This window comes from Tursiops truncatus, chromosome 1 (assembly GCF_011762595.2).
Source record: "Tursiops truncatus isolate mTurTru1 chromosome 1, mTurTru1.mat.Y, whole genome shotgun sequence".
Taxonomy (NCBI): domain Eukaryota; kingdom Metazoa; phylum Chordata; class Mammalia; order Artiodactyla; family Delphinidae; genus Tursiops; species Tursiops truncatus.
The window spans coordinates 51,543,077-51,555,904 of record NC_047034.1 but is presented as its reverse complement, the minus strand read 5'-3'; the positions used below and the strand labels follow the sequence as shown (position 1 = coordinate 51,555,904).

General features: G+C 40.2%; 1 protein-coding gene and 1 non-coding gene across 6 annotated transcripts in view; both read left to right on the top strand.

The window, feature by feature from the left end:
- Nucleotides 1-883: 883 nt before the first annotated feature.
- Nucleotides 884-12,828, top strand: part of RASAL2 (RAS protein activator like 2) — a 384,407-nt gene continuing 372,462 nt past the window's right edge. For 4 of the 5 annotated variants that reach the window (XM_019952448.3, XM_019952450.3, XM_073803956.1 and 1 more), the window contains exon 1: nucleotides 884-1,780. In XM_019952448.3, the coding sequence (XP_019808007.1) occupies nucleotides 1,579-1,780 (202 nt within the window). In that variant the 5' untranslated portion in view covers nucleotides 884-1,578. The remainder of the gene's footprint in view (nucleotides 1,781-12,828) is intronic. The other variant, XM_019952449.3, reaches the window with a different exon arrangement.
- On the top strand, nucleotides 10,055-10,127 carry TRNAE-UUC (transfer RNA glutamic acid (anticodon UUC)). The gene has a single exon. It is a non-coding gene; the product is annotated as a tRNA-Glu (tRNA).

Below are 12,828 nucleotides of genomic sequence, written 5' to 3'. Positions count from 1 at the left end.
ATGCAGCCATGTTCAAGAAACATTGTTGGAGACCTACTATGTGCAAGACACTGTTTGTTACTTTTCAATTTTAAAATCATAATTATTACTTTTCCAGCAACTCAAATCTGAACTGGTGAATATTGCCTTGGGTGGGCATAAAATTAAACCCAAGGTCAAGGGAGACAGTCTACAGATAGACCAAAAATAAAACGCAAGTGACATCATTAGCGACCTCGGTAAAAAAGCCAACATATTGCACAACGATCGAAGGCAAAAAAAGAGAAACACGTTTGGTTAATACTAGGCTTTTGAGAGCATTTCATGTGTTTGCGAGGCCCGTCCATCCATCCACACCACACTTCTTAACCATGCTATTCTAAACCGATGACAAATCCAGCTTTAGTGCGGACAGGTCGCAGAGCGCGGTCCCCACACAATCCCACAATCCCAGACCCCGCTGCCAACTCTCCTCTCTGGAAAGGAAGGAAGCTTTTCCCCTAGGGTGACTGTAAAATAAAGCAGCATCTCCAATCTCTCCGTCCAATGAGAAAGAAATGTTGGTCCAAATAAATAAAGACATAAATGCATACATACAAGGAAAAGGGTGGGAAAAGGGGAAAGGGAAGCTCTTTTCCTTTCTTTTTAAATTTCCCGCACCCCCTTTCCACCCCGCCTCTCCACGCCGGCTCCACTTCAAGAAGCAGCTGGGAAGACTGGTAGACCGGGAAACGCACTGCAGGGCGGTGGCGGAGAGGGTATTTGGAAAGTAGGCGGGACTGGCTGGATGAATAACTCGGGGTCCGATTTTTCCTGCCTTCGGCGGCAGTTCCTCCTCCGCTTCGTTACTCTACTGCACACGCGGCTTGGCTCTCGGCCCTCGATTACTCCGGCCTATCACCCTGGGATGCCGCCTGCCGCCGCCACAGCCGCGGCAGCCGGGCTTGTGGGATCCGCCGCGGAGTCGGAGCCGGACCCCGAGCAGCGGCGAGAGCCTTGGCCTGAAAGTTAGAGGGGCGGGCCGGCTCATTCCTGGGGTGGGTGCTGAGGCCTGGCGGGCGAGAACCCGGGGCCACCGCCTTCCCCGCCCCCCCACCCAGGGGTGAGGGAGTGGACACTCGGAGTCCCTGAGGCGGCGGCGGCGGCGGCGGGAGCCGGTCAAAGGGGGCGGCCCCTGGCGGCGACGCCCCCAGCCCAGCCCTGTCTGGCCCCACTCCATCCCCAGCCCCGGCCGGATCGGCCCGCGGGTGACGCCGGCTGGGGCACAGAAAGGCGGCTCCGAGGGGGCGGGCGGGCGAGCCGCCCCTCCCGGGTCTTTCCACGTCCCCTCCCGGGAGGGACCCATACCTGAGCCCGGACCCACCCCCACCCGGGGCCACGCTGGATCCGCCTCCCGGGCTGGGTCCCGCCCGCCGGCTGCAGGTGGGCAGCAGCGCCCGAGCCGCGGGCAGTGGGCGGCGGGGAAGGAGGTGAGCCGCGTCCGCGCCGGCTGCCTCTCGGGTCCTTGCCCCCGCTGCTGCGCTCTCCTCCTCCCCTTCCCGCAGGCAGGGCGCGGAGCTGCGCGCCCGCCCCGCCGCCGCCTTGTCCCTCAGGGGCACCATGGAGCTCTCCCTGTCGTCCGGAGGAGCCGCGGAGGCGCTCTCCTGGCCGGAGATGTTCCCGGGACTGGAGTCCGACTCGCCGCTCCCCCCGGAGGAGCTGGACGCTGTTGTCCCGGTCAGTGGGGCCGTGGCCGGTGGCATGTTGGATCGGATCCTTCTGGAGTCCGTGTGCCAGCAACAGAGCTGGGTCCGGGTGTACGGTAAGGACCAAAGGCCGTCTTAGAGGCTGATGTTTTGTGTCTTTGCTCAGGCTGAAATTCATTCCCTGGTCTCAGTCCTGTTCTCAGTCCCCATCCATCCTGGGTCCGTTTCCCACATCCCTTTTGGTCTGGGGTGCATTTTTGACAAGTTTCTCCAGACTAGGACTTGAGGAGAGAGATGTGACTCAGTATGGTCTTTGGACCTTTTCAGGTACCTGCAGTACATTTAAGGTGGAGTTGGGCTATGTAGACTTAATTCTCAGGTGGTGACTTCAGGGGAAGTGTCAGCTGATCTTCAAGAAGAACACACCGTGAAATCAAATGAATGGCGTTTCACTGCTTTCTCTGGAGTGAGGCAAGGCTGGAAACTAAGATATTATGAAACAGCTTAGCAGAGGTTAAGATAATAAAATAAAAATCAGAAGCATTTATTTGGTGGGAACAGTCTAATTCTATAACCTCTTTCTGAACCTCACTCTCCAAAGGCAAGCATTTAGTCCAAGGGGTGTGGATTGTTTCGGATTGCACTATTGTTTCTGGTGCTCTTTGTAAAGTGACTGGGTTGCTACTCAGCAAGTTAAAAAGTGATGAACACACTAAAACTTTCCCTTTCTGCATTCCTAGTAACCACCTCTTTAATTAAAACTGAATGATGAGATTCTATTAGGGCGAGCCTTGTGGCAGCATTAAAACCATGCTGGTTTTGAAAACCCATAGCCCAAGGATTTATAGCCTGGCATTCAGGACTGAGCTGTGGCTTTCCAAAATATTGAAACGTCAAGGTGTTTATCACTTAGCTCACAGGACTATAAAAGACATTAGTAATGTGACTGAGTATAAGATGGCAAATTTGAAGCACCTGAGATCAACACAATGTTAAGATGTTATCCTGCAGTCATGTGCATCTAAACCCGTTAGTGATCAAGTACATTATGTTTTTTTTTTTTTTTCATCCTGAACAGGGTATGTGTTTAGTATTCAAGAGTGACTGTGACTTTGAAGTTGTCTTCCTGGATAGTTCAGTTGATTTCAAGACTTTAAGTCTATCACCATGAGAAAGATCATAGAACTGGGAGTCCAGAGATCTGAATTTTGGTCTCAGTTCTTCCACTACATGGCTATGTGATTTGGAGCAGAGCAGGTCACTTTTTTGACGTCTCATTCCTCTTCTGTAAAATGAGTGGATTGGATTAAATAATCTCTTAATGGCCCTTGTAGTTCTAAAAATCCATCAATTTTTATAACCAATTCTTAATTGTATTTTGCTGGATGTTTATAAATGTTTCTTGATGTTATTTTAATTAACTGAAAGAATTAAAGCAAAGAAGTGGGAGATGATGCAAGGTCACCCAGTTCATTCTCAGCAGATTAAAAACTTTAGTGCCTGATTTTTCCACCCACCTGCTGTTCCTACTTAGCCAATGGTTTATAACAAAGGTTGGTGGGAATCTGAAATTGAGCTTGAATTAGAGTATATTGTGGTTACAACTTTTTCCTATTCTATCCTTTCTGTCCTTATACACTTCTTTTGCATATTGTTTTTTATATGAAGTTAGAGATAGGGCCTTGTTAACTGCAAGAATATGTATATATGACAATTCAGTATTTCAGTGTCAAACTATTCTGTCTGGATTTTCTAGACTTAGTATTAACTACCTTCTTTGCATATAACTCATAAACCTATGTGCTTGTTTTTGTAGTCCATTCCTAGGGCTAGGTTTGTGTGTATATTCTTAAATATATATTCTCTCTCACACACACATATATAGTGTGCATTTCAAAGCCAATTTGCAGACTTTCTACTGCATTGTAACTTTTTTGTCTTCCCTATCAATTAACCAGAAGTTTTTATTTACTGTTTAGTACTGCTACTTTCCTTCCTCTAAGGCAGCTCATCTTGGGTACTACTTTATTGTCTTTAGTTTGATGTAAATATTCCAAAACTATCTGAATGACTCTTGGCTTTTCTATGTCCTTAGCTAGTTTTTAAGTTGCCTGTTGTATAGCTCTTTGAAGTAAAAAAAATAGAATGTAGAAAATCAATTTGGAAAACAGTTCGTTTTGGTTTTCTTGTTTATTTGTTTTGTGTGTTCAAAATCCTGATTGTTTTGGAGCATCAAGGTTCTTTTACACAATTGAAAGAGACTTTGATGAGTGTACTCAAACGTTTTTTAAAGAAATCCAGAAACTAGTCTAGAGCATGCAACTGGGGGTTGAGAACCTGGGTTTTCATTCTGGCCTTGCCACAAATTGTTGTTTAACTTTGGGCAAGTAATTTTAAGTCCATGGGTCTAGGTTTCTACATAAAATGTGGAATCTGGAGTAATTGTATCTATGGTACATTTTAGTTTGAGTTTTCTGATTCTATGGCCTACCCTATTATTTAACCTACAACTTTGCCTCCCAATTCCACCCTGACTCTTGGGGCCAGGCATCAAGCAAGCCTTTAATACATTTAAATCATGACTATCAGGATTCTGGGGAGCACTTTTATCAAAAGGTCAATGAACTGAGTTTTGAAAGAAGGAATGTTGAGGGCAGATGTATATTTGTTTGGAATGTTTTCACAAGATAGGAAGGTGGGAATGGGGATCTCAAATCTAGCTCATTCAGTTTTGAGACCTAACCTAGAATAGACCTGTGGGTTTTAAAGATAAGATGCAAAGTAAGGAGCTGTATTAAGTGCTCCTGGCTTCTGGCTATGGTTTATATCCTCTTCAATATACTTAAGGTTTGAAATCAGTATGCAAACAAACAAGAAGAACAGAAGTAACCCCTCTCCCCAAATATCTTAACAGAAACTTTTATTTTATTTATTTACTTACAGAAACTTTTGGAAACAATATTTTATTAGTTTGCCTCACAAAATTTGAAGACTGGGCACTGTTTTGAGTTTGCTACTAATAGGTCTGGCTCTTTGGTGGATTATACCTATATTCAGAGTTTTGTGTATTGTCATGATTACAAACTTTTTGGAATATGTCCAGAGCTTTATAATATGTAGACCTATATTTAGAACACAAACAAATGCACATTTTTGAGACACAGCCAAGAGAAAATAGTTATGCTGTGCTATTCTTCATTTTCTTTTAGTTGCAAAGTGTTTCATTTGTTTTATTCCAATATTATTATAAGTTGTGCCCATGCCCGTCAAGACTATAATATTTTTGACACCAGGGAATCTGTCTGTCTTGTTTATCTCTGTATTCCTATCTTGCCACTCCCTTCATTGTCACAGTGTCTAGCAGATCGATGCCTCCCCCACGGTAAGTCAGTGTGTGCTGAATGTTGATCCATCTGTCCTTTGACCATCCAGATCTCAACCTGACTGACTGTATGGGTGGTAGAGTAGCTTAAACAAAGGCATGCCACAGACAGCTAAATATGGATGCAGAATCCAAGAGCATCAAATGCAGAACATTTTTCAGATATTTATAGCCTCAAAGTGAAGTCAATTGGCTGAAAAAGCTCAGCAGCCCAGCAAAAGGAAACGGGAACAGCAAAGCCAGCCTCACTGTCTCTGCTTTCTGGTAAACAATGAGGACGTTAAAATTAACTACTTTACCATGAATGGATGGTGAGTGAAGGGCACTATTTGGGGGAAATTAAAGATACCGGTCTCCAGCAGTGCCCGCATTGGAGCTCTGCACCCATCAGTACAACAGATCTGCAGGTGTATGCACAGATGTGCTTTTAAATAGCTAGAGGGGAAATATAGTTCTCATGATGAAGTGATCACCAAGAAACCATATTGTTTTTAATTTTAATAGTATGGGCAGGACTTATCTAAAATATTCAGTTAATAAAATAACATCAACATTATTGCCTACCATTAAGCTAATATATAGCTCATTGTTTATTAATGATTGATAGGGACCTCCTGGAAAATTTCTAAAGGCTGGTACTATTTCAGCAAGCAGAAGAAAAAGGGAATTAATCATACTGCATCAAATATAATACAATTCTAGAAATATGGCAATGGGAATTTGGTAAGAATTTCTCATGAACTGGTTATGAGTTGACAGGGGCAGAAGTCTTATCTGGTTATAGTAAGTAATATTGCTTATACTTCATAAATTAAAACAAAGGATGATTTAATTAAAAAAGTATATTTTATTGCATTTTTAGAGAACATGTTTCTATGTTTACTTAAAATGTTGCAACCAGTAACAAGTCCAGGAAGTTATTTTATTTTGGTCTAGTATGAATTAGTTATGACTAACTCACTGGCCTTATACAGAAAGTTCTTAGCATAATTCACTTTGAATATTCTCAGCAACTCATTCTTTTTTTTAAAAAAATACTTATTATTTTTTAAATTAATTAATTTTATTTTTGGCTGCATTGGGTCTTCGTTATTGCACGTGGGCTTTCTCTAGTTGCGGCGAGCGGGGGCTACTCTTCGTTGCGGTGCGCGGGCTACTCATTGCGGTGGCTTCTCTTGTTGCGGAGCACGGGCTCTAGGTGTGCGGGCTTCAGTAGTTGTAGCATGTGGTCTTCAGTAGTTGTGGCTCGCAGGCTCTAGAGTGCAGGCTCAGTAGTGGCACACTGGCTTAGTTGCTCCGCAGCATGTGAGATCTTCCCAGACCAGGGCTTGAACCCATGTCCTCTGCATTGGCAGACGGATTCTTAACCACTGTGTCACCAGGGAAGTCCCGCAAATCACTCATTCTTACACGTCTTACATATGCACCCCATGACTCCTGTTTTGTGGTAACATGTAGATAAGTGAAATTGCTCAATCAAGACTAGAAGTTTTATGTGCTCTAGCTAATTGATTGCCAGAAGAAAATCAGTGACTATGTATTCAGTATATCCCAAAACATGTTCATGTTACTTAAGTGTTTTAATTTCCTCAAATACTATTAATTGAACTTTTACAAATGAGTATTAATGTTTTAGGAATGCTTGGGATCTTAAGCTTGAGTTCAGTACTCAAGGATGGGGACTTCCCTGGCGGTCCAGTGGCTAAGGCTTCAGGCTCCCAATGCAGGGGGCCCAGGTTCAATCCCTGGTCAGGGAACTAGATCCTGCACTACACAGCTAAAGATCCCACATGCGGCAACTAAGACCCAGCACAGCCAAATAAATAAATAAATATTAAAAAAATATATTTAAGCCCATTCATTAAAAAAGAAATACTCAAGGATGACTTTGAGTGTTGACACATCATTTTCCCATAATCTCCAATACATTTTATACACAGTAGGAGTAGACAGTTCTCCACTGAAATTAAAGAGAACTTCCAAGAAGGCCTAGGTATATACTGTTTATTTTAAATTATATTGATTTCAAATAGCCCTCCTTTTTTTTCCTTCAAGAGAAAATTTATGTATCATTTAAATAATGTATTCTACTAATGTTTTAGATGGTGGACAATTTCCTTTACAACATCTTAGTATTTTTCTACCCTCTATCATGTTGGTTTATTGCTATTTCATTTTCAGAGAACGAAAATACTTTTGCGGAATAGAAACTATACATCCACAATCCCTTGTCCAAAACTGTTTGGATTAGAGTGTTTCAAAATTCAAAGCTTCTGATTTTAGGAAATATGGTATATATAGTGATATCACCCCCCTAGTGGTGTGTGGAGCAACATCAGTCATGTTAATAGTTCTGCAATTAAACAAATGGACATTCATGCTAAGTATTGTTTAACACTATACATAGCATGGTGTCAGTGCAGGTCAGATTTTACTGCTAGAGAAGTTATGAAAAAAGAGTGTTCAGAGCTTTTTGGGTTTAGGAATTGCCGGTATGGAATTGAGGATCTGTACAAATTCTCTGATGTAAATAATATGAAGTTCTAGATTGCCCCTGTTTATCTGAGAATAGTTTGTTTATAAGGATTGCCTTTATCTTCTTCAGATAATAAGATTCAGTGTATGCACTTTAAAAAATGATGTACAGGGCTTCCCTGATGGCGCAGTGGTTGAGAATCCGCCTGCCGATGTAGGGCACAGGGGTTCGTGCCCCGGTCCGGGAAGATCCCACATGCTGCGGAGCGGCTGGGCCCGTGAGGCATGGCCGCTGAGCCTGCGCGTCCGGAGCCTGTGCTCCGCAACGGGAGAGGCCACGAAAATGAGAGGCCCGCGTACCGCAAAAAAAAAAAAAAAAAAAAAAAAAAAAAGATGTACAGTTGTATCCTATTTATGATGAATGAAATAAAATTTTCTGATTTGGTAAGGAAAACAAAAGGGATTCATATGACAAAGTAGGCTTTACTGAGATTACTGAAGAAATGGTAGCAAGGCAGTGGTTTCTTACACTTTATTAGAAAGAAGGATAAGGTAAATTGAAGTGGAGGGTTTATGTAATTGTTTTTAGCAGTTGCTCTCTGGAGTAGCACAAAGTGATTTGATCACCTTTTAAGTAGGTGAACCACAAAAAAGCATTGAACTAATGACTGAGTTAATCCAGAAAAAATTCAGCTGTCTGCTCCCTTGTCCCACCCTATTGGAATAACTTTTAAGTAACTAGAGAGGTGTTCGGTCTTGTTAACCAGGAGGAGGAGTTTGAAGTGTGCTGAGGGCACTCCGCCCTTGGCAGAGGGATAATTGCTCTCTGATGTTTGTTTCTTCCCAAAGGCTATCAAGTGCTTCTCAAGACCTGTTGGTAGAGAACCTTTTACAAGTTTAATGTAGCTGGTTTTCTTGTGGAAGGCAGCCATCAAGAAGTACATGATATGTAAATAGTAGGGAAAAAAAGATGTCCTGAGGCCCAGCTCAATGGGGTTGGAGGGAATACGGTAAACAAAAGAAATAAAAATTGAGCCCTTGAAAGCAAGCATGACAAAACTTCATTTGCTGCCCTGTGACATAGAAGTTATCATCTTCCTATCTCTATCAGCAGGGTTCAGGTGTTAGGAGTCTTGAGTTTTACCTTCCCTTACTCAATGTAGTTACATTAATTGGTTGTCTGTGGCCACTTTGCTCATAAGGGTCCAGTTTAGATCCTGATTGCATTCTTATTCCCCCATAAATTGTCTTCAACTTGGCTCAAGTTCTGTTCATGTTGTGTCATTTACAGTAGGCTTTCTAAAAGTATCCCCTCCCTGCTCCTAAGTCTAAGACATTGGTAACACTTGCAGATACTGTTTGGAAGAGTGAAAATTTAGAGAGGAAAAATTTAACATGAGGCAAGAAAACAGAGTTCAGAAGAATAGTGTGAAGAGTTAAAAAGTGTAAAAAGTTGATAGTCCTAAATATTTTTCAAAATAATCTTTTAAGTTTCCTCATTAAGTAAACTGACTCAGGAAATTTAGCTTCTTCCCAAAATTGGAGACAAATTCCACAGTTTGTCAGGATTAGAACTCTTAACCTCAGATTCCTCAGCCTCCTGTTATAGCTTCTAGATCTTACTGCTTTCCCTTAGGGAGATGGCCTTTCAAAGCTGAAGGTCAGTGAGAAATACCAGATTGTTAGTTTCACAGTCTTTAAGGGAAATGCTGGAAGTACCATTACCTAGGTAACAGAAAACAAAAACGGTCAAAACATCCAGAAAGTAGGAGGATGAGAATAATCTCATAGTGATCCTTAGGAGGTAGATTAGAGGACAGATTAGATCTTTTCCTAAATTCTTTATTCTGCCATTGGAGTGATGTTTTGAGGAAATTTGAATGTTTCATTTATGATCCTTAGAATCCTGGATAATCCTTAGTAGCTTCATACCTCCCTTTTAATTTCTAACCTCTCTGATTCATATTATTAAAAATTTAATACTATTTTCCTAATTATGAATGTAATCCATGCTTAATGTAAAGAATTTGAATTATAGGAAAAGCCAAAGAAAATTAAAATCAGCTATAATTCCACCTCTTAGAGATAATTCTTCCTTTAATATTTTATTCCAGTTTTTTCTGTGTACAGATATACTTGTTTGTACATATTTGGTATCATACTGCATCTATTTTATATCCTGCCTTTTTCTAATAGCATATTTTCTTATGGCTTTGAAAATCTTTAAAATTTTTTCAAATATATTTTTATTTTTAAATGTAATTTTAAAAATAGGAAATACATTTCCTTCTTTCAGAATTCAAAAGGTATAAAAGGATATGTCATGAGGTCTCTCTCACCCCTCCTCCCCACCCCTCACTTGCCATCTGGCAGGCAATCATTTCCCTCCCACACAATGAATAAATGTTGGAAATTTTTGTGTATCCTTCCATACCTATTCCAGGCATATAGAAATAGATAGATAGATAGGTAAAAACTCTGCCAAGAGTGGAATCCAAGAAATGTAGTTTAAAAAAATTCAGGGTTTGGGAATTCCCTGGTGGTCCAGTGGTTAGGACTCTGCACTTTCATTGCCGAGGTCACAGGTTCAATCCCTGGTCAGGGAACTAAGATCCCACATGGCCAAAAAAAAAAAAAAAAGGCTGGGTCATTTTTTTGTGAGGTTAATGAAGTGACTGGAACAAACCCCCAAAGGAAGTTGGTTAGGTGTTCTGGGGGTCTGGAGCCAGTTGTTAATTGCTTAGTATCTGAATTGATAGTATCATAGTTTTTACTGTGTATATGCTTTTTTCTCCTTTTTTACAGAATTGTTAACCCATTATAGGAATTGATCTGGAGTTTGTGTTATTCCTCCCTCGCATCTCCCCTCCACACACACTTATTAATATATCTTGGATATATTTTCCTGTCCATTTGTAAAGTGGTTCCTCATTCTTTTTATGGCTGCATGATGCTTGGATGAATCATAATTTATTAAACCAATCCCCACATTTTGCTGGTGCAAGTGATAGTGCATGAATAATCTTGGATATAAGCCATTTTGCTTGTGTATATCTATAACAAAAATTCATGGAATTGCTAGGTCAAAGATAGATGTATTTGTAATTTTGAAAGGTATTCCCAAATTGCTCTTCTTAGGGGTTGTACCTATTTATATTTCTCCAGCAAGGTATGAGAATGCCCATCTCCCCGTACATAGGGAATTATCAAGGATTTTTAATGTGACAATCTAAAAAATTAGTCTTAGTTTAATTTTATTCTTTCAAATCTTATATTACGTGTGATTGAATATCTTACAGAGCCATTTAAATATACCTTTTATTGTGACTGTACATATCTTTTGCCCATTTTTATTGGGTTGTTGGATCTTTTTCTTAGTGATTTGCAGGAACTTTTAGTATATTAAGAGCCCTTTGTCTGCCATGAGTTGCCGGTATTTTCATTTATCTTTTTTTTTCTTTTCCTCTATGAGGAAATTATTTTTATGCAGTTGAATGTATCAATCTTCTTCTTCTTCTTCTTTTTTTTTTTTTGCCACACTGCGTGGCATGCAAGATCTTAGTTCCCTGACCAGGGATTGAACCTGTGTCCCTGCAGTGGAAGCGCAGATTCTTAACCACTGGACTGCCAAGGAAGTCCCGAATGTATCAATCTTATGGCTTTTTGGTTTTATGTCCTAGTTAGAATGGCCTTTCCTATTCTGAGGTTATAAAATAATAATGGTTTGTCTAGTACTTTCTTGTTTTTATTTTTACATTTAAACCTTTGATCCATTTAGAATTCATCCTGGTATAAAGTATGAGATATAGACACAATTTCACTTTTAGAAAGATGGCTTTCCAGTTATCCTAGCACCATTTATTGAATAATTAATTTTTCCCCACTGATTTAAGATGACTCCTTTATCTTTCATTAGATTGCCATATACATTTTGGTTTATTTCAAGATTTTCTATTATGTTCTGTTGGTCTGTCTATGTTCATGTGCCAGTATCACACAGCTTTATTACTGAGGCTTATATGAAAATATAATTTGTTAATGACTAATTGAACGTAACTGATTTAACCATTATCCTATTTTAAACATTAACATTTTTCAAAAATTTTATATTAGCAGTCTATTGATTCTCTTTGTGTATAAGTCTTTGAAGTTCTGACTGTTTCCTTAGGCTGAATTCCTAGAAGAGTATGTTTTTAAAGGCCTGAGACTTAGTGCCAAATTTGTGTGACCTTCTTGGAAAGCAGTTCTTGCCACGAGTATATGAAAGTATGGCTCATAATTTTAAGTCCTACTTCTGTATTGCTACTTTCAACATATTGAAGTATGTTTGCATAGATTTCATGTAGTGCCTTAAACGTTATTTAGCACATGTTAAATGTGCTCAGAGTTCTAATGTTTATAAGACTGACCTTCAAAACTGAGTGTTTTTCCTCAATGGTACTCCCTTTGATTAATGGCATATTTCCAGGTGAATGAGGGGAGCATGAGTATAGAGTCAAAGCAGTTGGTCTGCTAAAGATCAAATCCATGACCATGGCCTTATTTATACTACGTTAGACTCTCCAACTGAAATGACCTGACACAGATGCATAATGTTCTAGATACTCTAAGAAGAACATAGTTGGCGGCTTTCATCTCAGCTGATCGTGTCCTCCTTCTACTCTTTGTTTCTCAGAGTATTAGAAGGAATTGACATCAGTGATTTGAATATAGGTTCATTTAGTTTTAGCTGGATGAATGACTGAGGTGTATACCTTATATAGCACTGTGTTAATGCTGAGTTTTTAGCATGGGATTCATTTAGGTATGTTCTAGGGAAGTTTATAATGTCAGAGCCAAATTTGAGGAATGGCAACAAGAACTAACATTAATGACAAAAGTAATTTAAAATATTTTCTTTAAAAAAAAAGGGCAGGAATAGGAATTGTTTTGAAAAAGCGTAGTTTGTATAGACCATTAAGCAGTTTTCGTTTTTTTTTTTTTAAGGACTTAATTTTTTTTAGAGCAGATGTAGTTTCACAGCAAAACGAGAGGAAGATAACAGATTTCCCATATATCCCCAGTTCCCACACATACATAGCCTCCCCCATTATCAACATCCCCAATCAGACTGGCACATTTATTACAGTTGATGAACCTACATTAACACATCATTTTTACCCAAAGTCTACATTAGGGTTTACTCTTGGTGTTGTACATTCTGTGGGTTTGGACAAATGTAAAATGACATGTATCCACCATTATGGATCATACAGAGTATTTTCACTGCTTTAAAAACCCTCTGTGCTCTGTCTGTTCATCTCTTCT